Source organism: Helicoverpa zea, chromosome 22 (genome assembly GCF_022581195.2).
Source record: "Helicoverpa zea isolate HzStark_Cry1AcR chromosome 22, ilHelZeax1.1, whole genome shotgun sequence".
NCBI lineage: Eukaryota > Metazoa > Arthropoda > Insecta > Lepidoptera > Noctuidae > Helicoverpa > Helicoverpa zea.
Window position 1 is genome coordinate 2,921,440 of NC_061473.1, and position 13,332 is coordinate 2,934,771.

Genomic DNA, 13,332 nt, shown 5'->3' on the forward strand with positions numbered 1-13,332 from the left:
AGTGGGCGTAGATGAGATCCCAATCGAAATATTTAAGGCAATGGGAGAAACGGGAGTGGATTTTTTACATACCATCTGTTGCAAAACATGGCAGACAGGCATCTGGCCGGAGGACTGGTCTCGGTCAGTATTTATTCCCTTGCACAAAAAAGGTTCCACCAAAAACTGCAACAACTACAGACTCATCTCGCTTATATCACATGCCAGTAAGGTATTGCTTCATATCGTCAATACACGGCTTCAAGCATATCTATCGAGCCAAATCGCATCAGAACAAGCTGGATTCGTGAAGGGGAGAGGAACGCGAGAACAGATACTTGTACTACGGCAAATAATTGAGAAAGCCAGAGAATTTAACACACCACTTTTTGTATGCTTTGTTGACTTCCGTAAGGCTTTCGACACCGTCATATGGGAGTGTCTCTGGAATGTTTTAGCACAAATGGGAGTACCGGATCATCTCATATTTCTGTTAAAGAGGCTTTATGAAGACGGTACAGCAGCAGTACGTGTAGATGACGTACTTTCGGACACTTTCAAGACAGAATCTGGTGTTCGCCAGGGGTGTATACTGTCGCCACTACTTTTCAACATATACACTGAGTATATCATGCGCATTGTCTTGGATGGATGGGATAAAGGTGTGTCAGTGGGGGGTCGAGTGATAAATAACTTACGATACGCTGACGATACTACGCTTCTTGCCAAATCTAAAGAAGATCTAGAAGAACTCCTTAATCGTCTAGAAACTACTAGCCTCCGATTTGGGCTTGCGCTAAATAGAGACAAAACGAAGGTAATGATAGTGGACCGAGCTGGACAGGAAAATATAGATGTAGCAAATATAGCCAACTGCAAGGTTGTGGACCGATATATTTACCTTGGTTCCACTATCACAAATGCTGGAGGTTGCGAAGAAGAGATCAAGCGTAGATGCACCATCACTAGATCTGCAGTGGAGCGGCTTGGGAAGATTTGGAACGACAGGAGAATCACAAAGACCACAAAGGTTCGGCTGATGAAATGTCTAGTTTTTCCGATCTTTCTTTACGGAGCTGAAACTTGGTCTTTGAGAAAGCAGGACCGCCAGAAAATCGATGCCCTAGAGATGTGGTGCTGGAGACGATTATTAAAAATACCCTGGACAGCATTCCGCACCAATAACTCCATCCTCAAGGAGCTTCGCATTCGTGACAGGTTGTCGTCGATAGTACAGTTGCGAATTTTGAAGTTCTTTGGGCACATTTCTCGAAATGAGAACTCAATGGAGAGGCTTGTAGTGCAAGGCCGTATAGAAGGCACAAGACTGAGGGGTCGATCTCCAACCCGCTGGATCGACCTCATTAAAGCTACAACAGAAGCGACTGCGGTACAATGTGTTCGCGATGCCGAAAACCGGCAAAAATGGAGGGGCATCGTGCGACGTGCAGTGGCCCTAAAGGCTCCCGACGATAGTGCGCCGCAACCCTGCCCATCAACAGCCACGACCACTCTGTCAAGAGTGCCCGACTGAGAAGAAGAAGTATGTCGATATATGCCTGTCTTTATGTTACTTTCACACCAAAAATACCGAACCGATTAAGGCAAAACCGTCATACAAAAACTCATACAAAAAATCAACAAGAAGTGAAAATAGGAGCAAGACATGATTTACAGTTAAATAAGTAGTCAATTAACTATGTAGTTAACAACATGTACTTAAAAAAAACTCCACGCAAATAAATATCATTTCTAATTCGCCATTTCCGAATCTTATCAAATCATCATGGTGTCATTATAAAAAACCTGTCCTGTATCAAAAATAATTTGTCCAAACTGGTCTCTGGTTGTTTAAAATTGGGTTCCGTACCCGTATTCTGTTGTACGAACTTTCCAGTGACACTATAGTTCGGCCATTCAGAGAATGCGTTCCTGACACGTCGCGATTGAACTGACGACGTAACTTTGCAATGGCGTTGCAGTTACGATAAAAATATTTTTGCTGGTTGTTTACCGTTTTAACAATTGAGGAGCATTAAAACAACATTATTATATCAATAATCAATGAATGTTATAATTTTGTGCCAAACTGAGTGTCAAATAACTTGGTAAACAATATTTTTCTAAATCTATACTGCGCTATTACAAGGTTATGTCAGCGGTTTATATTTTGTAGTGCTGTGCTAAAAATAACAGGCAAGTATCGTAATCTGTTCTTATACAGTTATAATATAAAATAATACGTTTTGATTTTCTTTTTAAGAATTGGAAAATAATGGACTATAAGACTTAATTATAACGTTTATGAAATATAAAAATAAAACTATGACCAAACCGCATTTTTATACTTAGATTAAAAATGGTAACCCCAAATGGCGTTATGGGCCGCCATTTTGTGACGCTAAAACAGTCGTCCGTTGTCGTTTCGTGCGCATAGACCACGTTTTTCAAGTGTTTTCGATCTGTTTTTATTTGATTACCCGGCTTTTGTTAGACCGAGATATCAGGATTGATTCTGTTATTGATAATAATATAATTATACATGTAGGCGAAGATGATGATGAAGACACCACCTCCTCAAGCAAATCGGAGTCTGATTAATATTCTGTTCGCACATTCAATTCAATGTACTTGTAACAAAGAATAAATAAAACAATTTTATTATATGAATATTACCTTTTTTTGGTTTCCACTTAAATAACTAAAATATAAAACAAATGATTCCGCCAATTTAAAACGAAAATAATCTTAAAATAATGCGGCGGTTCATTTTGAAGGAACGGTAACGAACTCAGTGTTATGTTGTGCCCATCACTAGTCGTGACTAACTGATAGGTGTCAGGAACGCATTCTCTGAACGGCCGAAGTTTAAGAAATGATACTCCGGTCGTGTCGGATTGCCATCCCATCGCGCTATGAGAGTGAAGGAATAGTGAGTGCACCTGTGTCTCCGCAAATGTTCTTGCATTATAATTATGTCCTGTGCTGTTGGCTGGCAGACGTAGTACATTTTTTTATGTCTTCATTTAGCCCCTAGATTAAGTAGAAAAAAGTATTTATTACTTTTGATGATATATTTGTAGTATTCCTACAGAACCCTAAAATACTCTGCTAAACTAGTCTGCCATCATCAATTTGTATGTAAACTAGTTTTGAGAGTAATTTCGCGAATGGCGAGCGATACAAATATGGTCTCTGATGAAGCTGGTGCTATTAACCTTGATACAAAGTCGGATACCTCTTGATTTTAGGGTATTTGTCTAATAAATCCTGTACCTAATACCTGTAGTCTGTCACTGTACTTATTAAATAAATAAATAAATAAATATGGTAGAAGGTACTTTTGTTGCCATGCACACTTTTAATAGAGCAATTTTCAGATCATTTTAAAATCAACAAAAATGAATTTGGAAAAAATTGTCTGGGTTGCTAAGCTGTAACGTTTCTAGAAAAGATACAGAAAAGTACGTGTTCATTGCTTGAATCCGAAATATTATTTGAAAATAAAAAATATGTAGCTTTCTATCTTTATACAATGACAACAGAAGTAACGATTCTTTCATAATACTTAACTTATCCGTAGGCAACCTTTGACTTATATCCTAATGTTATGGTAATAGAATACATTTGTACATCGTTAAAACTCCAAAAGCCTTGACATTGACACCAATAGTCTCAAATATACAACAACATAAAACAGACATAATTTAAAATTACATAACTAAAAACTATTTATATTATTCGCAAAAAAAAAGTTACACTGGTACTTAGCTACAACCGCTTAGACTGGAAGCCGGCCCCAACATAGTTGGGAAAAGCCTCGGGAGATGATGGCGATGATGCAAAGAAAAGTCTATAAAACGATATTCTCAACCCGGAGGCACGGCAGTGCGCGCCAAGTTCGCATTCCAAAACCTCACAGTATGTTTAAACTTCAAAGGGCGCAGATCTCAATAAAATCAATCAGCTGGCAACATTTATGTCGTCATATTTCGCCGGGAGAACGCAATGGCGAATAAAACGCACTCGACGAGACATATGGAGTTGGCAACACTAATTTATTGAAGGAATTTGAGTGTCACTGCTGCGATTTGAGTGTCGTTAGTTCAGATTTAATGTGAATTGGCTGTTAAATTGATTACTTTGTGTCTTACAATGAGGTTAAGAAAAGTATACATATTCAAAAATATTATCATTTTATTACATCGGGTTTAAAACGAAAAAGTTTTGTAACTAAAAGCAAACATTCACAACTACATGCCTTTGCTTTAGAAAAAAGAAAATCAAATTGTCAGATCTGTCAAAACGAAAGATCAAAGTCAAAATAATTTATAACAGAAAGTTTTCGAATAATTTAATTTTATATTCTATTTCTATTTTTGCATCAAATAACTAGATTTTTAAAACTAGACTAGAGAAATGGCAAGATATGACAGAGCCATAACAGTATTTTCTCCTGACGGTCAGCTTCTTCAAGTACAGTATGCCCAAGAGGCAGTCAGGAAAGGGTCCCCGGTAGTGGGCATAAGAGGACCCAACGTCATAGTCTTAGCTGTCGAGAGGAAGTCAGTGGAGAAGTTGCAGGATGAGAGAACGGAGAAGAAGATAGTACCGCTGGATGACCATGTTTTGTTGGGTTTTGCTGGGTTGAGGGCTGATGCAAGGGTGCTAATTACTAGGTAGGCACTAGTTTATTTAACACGTTGAAAGCTAAGTGTCCAGCAAACAATAGTTTTTTTTAATGAAATGATATAGAGAAAGGCATCCAAAGCCTTAAAGTTAGTCTAACTGACCGTTGCTGGCCTATGGCGTCCAACTAAAAATACCTAAAGCATTATTGGTCAAAGTTACCACCGAGGACACCACCATTTCTTGGTGAAAACCAACTTTTTGTTACAAATTCTATAGATGAGTTGTATCCTAAATTACTAAAAATAAACTTTCCTAAGTTGCTTATCAACCATTTTGCTTCCAGAGCTCAAATAGAATGTCAATCGCACCGCTTAACGGTAGAAGACCCAGTTTCCATAGAGTACATAACGCGGTACATAGCTGAGATGAAACAGAACTACACGCAGAGCAATGGCAGAAGACCGTTCGGTATCTCCTGCTTGATTGGGGGCTTTGATTACGATGGGAACCCTCACCTGTTCCAGACTGAACCATCTGGGATTTATTATGAGTGGAAGGTTAGTAGGAATTTCAGAGTAACGTTTCATAATGGCAGGGCTTTTGACTGTTTCAGTTTAACGAAACTGGTCTTTTATAAGGCTAGGTGCTAGCCCTTTTTTGAGGCATAAATTCCAAAATTGATGTACCATCCGGGTTCAAAAATAAGTTCAAGCATACATCGCTTTTTAGACTTAGTTGGTTGTAGTTAAACAAAGTAATGCTAACTATTATGGTAATCTATGGTAACGCTGTCTTTGGCTAGAAATTGATACAACTAAAGCCACTATTCTTCTATCACAAGAGTAATACATAATTATTTTCACAGGCGACATCAACAGGCAAATACGACAAGACAGCTCGAGAGTTTCTAGAAAAATACTACAACCCTGAAATCGTGAGCACAGATAAAGGAGCCACAAAGCTGGCCATCAGAACCATACTAGAGGTCGTGCAGTCTGGACAGAGGAATTTGGACGTACGTACTCTCTACCCAAGTCTTTTCAGTCGTGGGATATCAATTTAGCTCATATAATACCTAGTATAGGAAATTCTGAAACAAATAAAATAAATCGGACCTCCTTAACCGAGGCCATCTAATACCCCTTTCCTTGATGGCTACCAAACATGTTCAAATAACCAGCAAAATCATAGAACCGAGACGAAATAAAGCTTTCTAACCGATTCCAACTTACTGCAACTACTCATTTGCAACCAAAACCACTCATACTTGAATATTCTCAGCCATCGCCAACACAGCAGGACCAAAACATTACCTGACCTCACCCCAATAAAAAGCCATTTCTAATGCATTATAAACCTCGTTAAACCGATCGTTAATTCTATAGCGAGAACATAACTGCCGATTAGTGGTATAGCAATTAAATTAGCTTCATAATAAATTCTATGCACGCCGCTTTTCACTTTGCAATGGTCTCCGTTCAAAGCTGAATGTGGTGTGACTCTGGTCACGGGTTAAGGGTTTTTAAGGTCATCCTTGTCAGAGGAATAAATGTTATTGATGTTAATTTTAATCTTGTGATTATCAAGTTCAATGCAGTAATCTTGAAGACTGGACTTGGACACGGGTGAAACCGTGAGGTGTCATTTTAACCGACTGTGGCACGCAAAGGATCGTAATGTTTTTATCATAATGATTGGTATATGTTTTCAGGTAGCAGTATTAAAAAGAGGCCAACCAGTCACGATGTTAGACCAGACAACAATCAAATGTTTTATTTCTGAAATCGATAAGGAAAAGGAAGAGGCCGATAAAAAACGTTAGTTCTTATTAAGCAGGTTCTACTGTAAACTTCAAACCTTGATTCAGATCTCTTGGTGTAGTGAAACTATTTCCAAAAACGAAGAGACAAGTGAGTATACATTAACTTTTTCTGAAAAGCCCTCGTTCTACAGAAGTCAAAAAAAAAAAAAAACAGTCACAGTTTTTTGAAGTATTCAAGATATTGTTGTCCTGTATGTACTTATGTAGTGATCCTGGGTATCAATTGTCTCTTTATTCAAACTGTCCAAAGAAATTATTTGTCCTGTATGTATACCACTTATGTAGTCATCCTGGATATCAATTATCTCTGTATAATTAAGTATTTTGATGTTAACTTGAATGATGTGACTGTTGTCAATTGATGAATTTTGGAATATAGTTTACGTTCATTATTATTATTTTGTAGTTTTCCTTAACTTAGACTGTTTTGTTTGATTTGCGTGTGTATTCGCAATATGCCTTAAGAACTTAAATTTCGATTTCCACAAAGCTACCAGACAATCAACACAATAATTACAGCGTATGTGCCTTATCTATATATACCAGTATTGTAAAGCTGATGAGTGTTTGTTTGATGGTGCTCATCTCAGGAACCAATAAGGACCGATGGTTGTTGTTGCCACGGTACGCGGATGGAAACTACAGTTTTTTTACAGGTCTCGAAGACCTGTAAATACATTATGACTTACTGAATTGAATCTTCTTCGGTTAGATAAAATTGTTTTCTCGAATGGGCGCCTATTAAAATTCAAACATTTAAATCAATAAATTATAAGAATAAGTGCCTACTTAACGTTAAATAAAACGAATGCTCAGTTATTGCCCATGTACGTATGTACATGGTGGTCCTGTCTACCTGGTTATTATGATCATCATATGACCTTATGGCCTACGTGACTACTTCAATAAAAGGATGATACAGCTATTTTTAATCTTTTATAGGTACCTACACACATTGATATTTTACCAAGAAATTGATAATACCCGTGAAATCCTTAATCAATTCACCCGCTTTACGATATCGATTAAATATATCATGAATAAATGAATAAATTAATTTTGAGAAATCATGATCATCAAAGCTGTGATAAGACATTTTTAGACCTTCAAAAGTTTTTAAATAAAATAATTAGGTAGGTACTTAATAAGTTCCAATAAAAATATATCATGATTACTTACAGATCTATTAACAAAGTTACTCCTTCGATTTTTTTTCTCTATATTTTTTAACATCATGACGCGGTCTTCCTTACCTGAAAAAAATACAAAAAGAAAAATTAGACACAGTAAAATTTAAATTTGAATACAACGCCATCTGTTATTCAAGCGTGAAACTACAGGAGCGTGGTGTACCGTTTATTGTTCCACTTCACGCTCATTGCGCGCTAAGTGCGTGATTAATACAGCACTCGGTAGATGGCGACACGGGTCTTTTTAACACTTTGTACTCTTAATATATGAATGAATGAGATATAATAATGAGTTAATAATTACCTCTTTTTTCTACAAAGTTAGTATGAAGAGTAAATATAAAAACAGTGCACTATAAATCATGAATGGCCCTGAACCCTTGACAGTAAGATGGCTACCTTCCGCAGGTATAAATCCAGAAATAGATCACGTAAAAGTACGCGAAGGTAGGTACGATGGGAGGTTTTAGTGCTGTAGGATTCATCGTGATACCAATAAAGTTGACTTTTCAGAAAACCTTTCGACAGCACTAACCTTAAAAGTACTTCAATACGAATACGATATACCTGGTTTACAACACAAGCTTGCTTGGGTTATAGTGCTTACTACCTCTATTTTCATATAAATAAACCGTAAATAAACTCCAAGATCTGGCCTAATTAATTCTAGTATTTAATTTATTTCTACACACTTAACGTGTAACGTGGCCACATAAAAACACAAATAAATTACTCAAAACTGCAGTAGCGGGTTAAAGTTATAAAAAATCTCCATCTTGGCGTTAAACCCTGACCTACAAAATGGCGATTAGTATTCCACCTGCTCCGTGTGAAGTGCTCAGGTTAGTCAAAACATACGCAGCGGAACTTGAGCATCGCCTGCGCTCATTATGTGCGGCTATGAAGTTAGCGGGCTCAGGCGAGAAAGCGAATAATCTTAACGCGGGCAGAAGCAGTAATCTTAATAATTCTGTTAACCCTATTAGTCATGTCTGATACCCGTCCCATCAGGTAGAACATGAAGGAATATAGATATTCTATAAAATTTCCTGCATAGCTGACTGATCTCCTTAGCCGACTTAGTAAATTAGATTAGGGTAATAAAAGACCTGAGACATATTAAAATTTTTAAACACTTTAAATAAATAACACGCTATCTAAACTCTCATTTTCCCATGGAGTTAGCAGATCATTGATGAAAGATTCTAGTATATAAAAGTATTTAAGTAAAGCATAATAATATAATCATAATTTTCAGAATAGTACGGTCAAATTCCATGTTTTATACCAAGCTCCTAATCCGCTGTACCTTAATGTTTCATAGCCACACAAAACAAACTGACCGCTTACATAATGCACATATTTGGTTCATTGTTCACGTGCAGTAATAAAACATTAGTTACAGTAATATTTCGTTTATATACGACCTCTTGGCCAAACCTCGGTTGGTTAACCTCGGGGTAACTGAATTTGGCTATTATGTAGAATATTGTACTGCGCTGGTTATACTGCATTCTTAATAGGAAATTGGTTGGACAATAGAAATGGGAAAGGGGCTCCTGGCTCGGTAATTAGGTATTGCAAGAGACCATTAAACAAGGTGCGGTTCCTTTTTTCGCTTGATTCTTGAAAAGGCTTTTTACATTTACAAATTACCTTCATCACACTGATAATCTTAAGAATACCGTTGAAACACTTATTTATCAGCAACACTATCGAATCGATTCGCTATAAGTACATTTCCATCCACTTTCCCATTCATGATTTTCTTAGGGTCCTATAAGATCAATCGAACAAAGAAGTCGAAGAAGAAGAAGAGTATCCTTTTGCAGCATTTCAGAATATTTCCTCCTCAACAGACACAGAGCAAGCTTTAGTTGAAAGGCGGGAATTAAATGAGTATTCACGCGTTTGGGTTTAAAGCATCCTTAGTACAGGCCTGCCGGGGCTTCGGGATTGTTCGAAAGAGTTACCGCGGCCCTGGTACACAAAAGGCCTACGACGGAACACGATGGATTTTTAGTCAGTAAAAGTCTGACACTCCCTCACCGCTGCTGACCCACAGCGGGAGATGACCCTTTAGTACAAAGTATGACGTTTGAGGATTATAATTCCAAGATTACTACCGATAACCCACTTTACTACAACTTATGAATGAACGTCTATCGTCAAACAATAGGACGTTTGATTACACCATTGTGGTAACTGATTGTCAACTGGTTATGCCGATTGTGACAATTATATTTCTTTCTTAGTATTACTTTTTACTGACGCTTGTCGCGTGTTCATTGTTTGAAATGATAATGTAATTAATCGTGAGATTCGTTTCAAGATCAACTGGTTTGTAGATTTATTTATGATGAATGGTCCATGCGTATTTTTTTTTCTTTAAATTTTTTTCGGAATTCCGTCAATGTCATCTAGCCGTATTTAAACTTGGCGCGTGGATTACTGGCCTTAAAACCGTGCTGCGCCCTCACACAAACGCAAACACAAAGCATACGCAACGATTATTCATAAATTTCATTCATAAAATTGGATTACTTCTGAAATACTACGACATTACAATGCCAAAAAAAGCAGTGCATACCTATTAGCCAGTTCCCGTCCACTGTAATTCCAATCGATTATTTACGTATTTTATGTCCTCCTCCTGAAGTATGGCACAAATGCAAATCAACACCTTGCATAGGCCAAAGAAAATAAAACCACAGTTTATGTCATAATCATATTTTGCGTAGAGGCCCAAGATATGGATCGAAAGTTAAGAGGCAACAGCAAAAGTGAATTTACTTTTGCTACTTTATAATGTGAACCATTCTGAAACTGCAAAACTAATTGCAAAAGTAACATATTTAACTCGTTGTTAATCGAATCGTTATAATAATGATAAAGCCATCACGCATGTCAAGGCAGAAGCAATTAGATTGACCAAATAAACATGTTTGGAAGCTCCAATTGATGAGGTATTCAAAATCTAATCATAATTACTATTATGTATTTAAATTAGCTCAGCCATTCACGAGATAAACACATTTAAACGACCTGACAGAAACCATGATTTATAATGTCAGAGCGAACATTAATCATTAAGCCTATTTAATATTAATTTAATTAAAGTAATCAACGCTTAACAATTTGGGTAATCGAAATAATATTACAAAAATATGTTTTGCCGTTCATCTTATTTATTTGATCGTTTTCCGGAACTTTGAAGGCTGTTTTGAAACCTTTTACATTTCTAATTGATATTTGACTATGAAGTTGATTTCATGATTCGCAAGCTTGAGGCAACCGAATCTAGGTAAATGTTGAGTTCCGGCATGATGGTGACGATCAAGCATGCAAAACCTGGACGTGTCAAGAAGAAGGAGCACATTAGTTAGAAAGAAAAGGCGTTTTATGTGGCAAATCATCAGATGACCATTTGGCATTAAGGCCGCAGTAATTCTTTCAAACAATCCTGAAGCCCCGGTCGGTGCAGGCCTACGTTCGGCTTCTAACGAATACTAGATATGTTGAGAAGTGTGGATAATCCCTTCCAGCTTATTTCTTCGATGCAATAGAACAAAACGAAGACAAATCATAAAACAGAACTACGAACATTTAAGCGACAAAAACCAAAAAAGAAGCAACATTTGCTTTGACATTAACTGAGCAGGAAGCGAGTCCGCAAATAGTTATAGTTAGCGCTAACTGGACGGTAAACATTCGCACGGCGGGTTGTTTAGCGGTGGCCTGTCAAATATGCGCAAACGCAGATGATTGGAACTTTGTTTTGGGGAATTTGTAGTGTTACGTAGTTTGGCCTTGACTTTTGAAGATCTAGTTATATTGTAGTCTGTACAAACTTGTATCAACGGTCTTATAAATTAAATTCAGTTGAAGGTGTCTTCCGAACGAGGATATAAATCATAGACTACTTCGTTTTGCTGGACTTGCTCAAAAACATTTGTTGCAAATATGTTCCTTACATATGAATGCCACTTATCTGAAATAAAAACAATTTTAATTTTTTAATTTAATATTTACGAAGAACTAAAAGACTCTACAAGTATGTCTAGCTAGAGCAAAGGTTACCTTCTCTTCTTCCAAATCAAGATCGATTTGACTCCATTCCCTTAAATAGATCTTCAGTTCATCACACGATCCTATTCTAAGTCTCTTCTACACTCTTTGATTATGAAATTATTCAATTAACTTAACCATACCCCAAAGTTATCACATGACGAAATAAACCCATGGGCACACCGGACCGTCAGAGGATGGCAGCAATTTTCTGTCAACGGTCAGGTAGGAACAAACGGAACGACCAAATTACTTCTAACGATAGAACTATGACTGTAGTTATGTTGTACGAATAAGTGCTAGGGAGTACATACCATGTAGATTGTGCATTGTGACATACATCAGGACTTCCTGATCTTAGCTTGTCTTGTCGTATGGTAAACGGTTTTGATCAAGCGGTCGCTTTGTTATTTGATTAGAAGAAGAAAAGTTCATCACACCGTTTTATTATCCTTTTGATGCAACCAGGAGTAGCTAGCAGGCTCGGGAATGCTTTGGGAAAGTTTCTAAAACCCACGCAGCGATTTCGGCCCGAAGCAGGAATCGATCCCGAGACCTCGTCCACAGCAGTCGCGCTATGCGACAACTAGATCGCCTAGGTGGTTTTTGTCTTAATTTAATTTGTAACATTAATTTGATACGATATAAGACCAAAAATCTAATGAAACATACTGCCTGCTTCATATAGCATTTCATGCAAAAATATCGCTTAACCACCAGTGTAACAACAGCCTAGTTTGTCATACCATGGTGACAGATAGCAAACGGACTGACAAAAGAAACAATTGACGAATTTATGACCAACGAGTTTCTAAATTAAACGTACTTGTAGGAGGGGGAAATAATGAAATTAAGGCAGTTTCGGGTACGGATGTAATACGCTGTGTTTTCCTGTAGATGTACAGAGAGATCCGGGATTTAACGAGTATGATCCCGGAATTTGGGAGCTATTATTAATTTAGCTTGATTCAGATTTAAGAGGTCTTTTTCTTGATGTCGACGAAACAACTGCAATAAACACTGGACTTGGAGATAATTGATCAAAATACGGGTTTACTTCATGAATAGTAAAAAATAAACTACATATGTAATAATATATCATTCTTTCCATAATTTTCTTACAGCAGTAACTGAAAATAAACTGAAATAACCTCTTATCAGTCATTCAAAATCTATGTAAAATCAACATTTTTAAATATTAAAATCATCCTTTGTCCTACAAAGATAAGGCACCTAGTTAACAAAATAAAGTTATCTACTTGGAACTACTTATACCAAGAGATAGTACCAGTTAATTTACATAATGATAACATCTTCTCTGAAACTGTTTACAAGAGGATTCTCTATTCTATGAATACATAAGGTACTGCGTGAACCTACAAACTAACTGTTTATTGCATAAACTGAATTATCATTCGTTTTCCCTACAAGTATTATATCTAATGGCTCTGACAATAAGTCCTTGGATGCACAATATTTAATTCTGATTATGTTTTTTATATAGATTGTATTATTTGTTATTATTTTATATAATTTGTGTAAACCGTTACGAGGCTGGCATAACGCAGTAGCGTTAAAGCCTCATACAAATAAATGATTACAAAAAAGTAAGTATAATATCGAAACACGACGACTTAAGGC

At 36.9% G+C, this 13,332-nt stretch overlaps 2 protein-coding genes across 2 annotated transcripts in view; one reads left to right on the forward strand and one right to left on the reverse strand.

Annotated features, from left to right (window-relative positions):
* LOC124641568 (microtubule-actin cross-linking factor 1) overlaps nucleotides 1-13,332 on the reverse strand; it is a 319,179-nt gene that overhangs the window by 243,484 nt on the left and 62,363 nt on the right. The window lies entirely within an intron of this gene.
* LOC124641588 (proteasome subunit alpha type-7-1-like) lies at nucleotides 4,399-6,433 on the forward strand. The gene is made up of 4 exons (XM_047179729.1): nucleotides 4,399-4,658; nucleotides 4,955-5,168; nucleotides 5,477-5,626; nucleotides 6,323-6,433. Exons 1-4 carry the CDS (start codon nucleotides 4,399-4,401, stop codon nucleotides 6,431-6,433), a joined length of 735 nt encoding a protein of 244 aa, XP_047035685.1.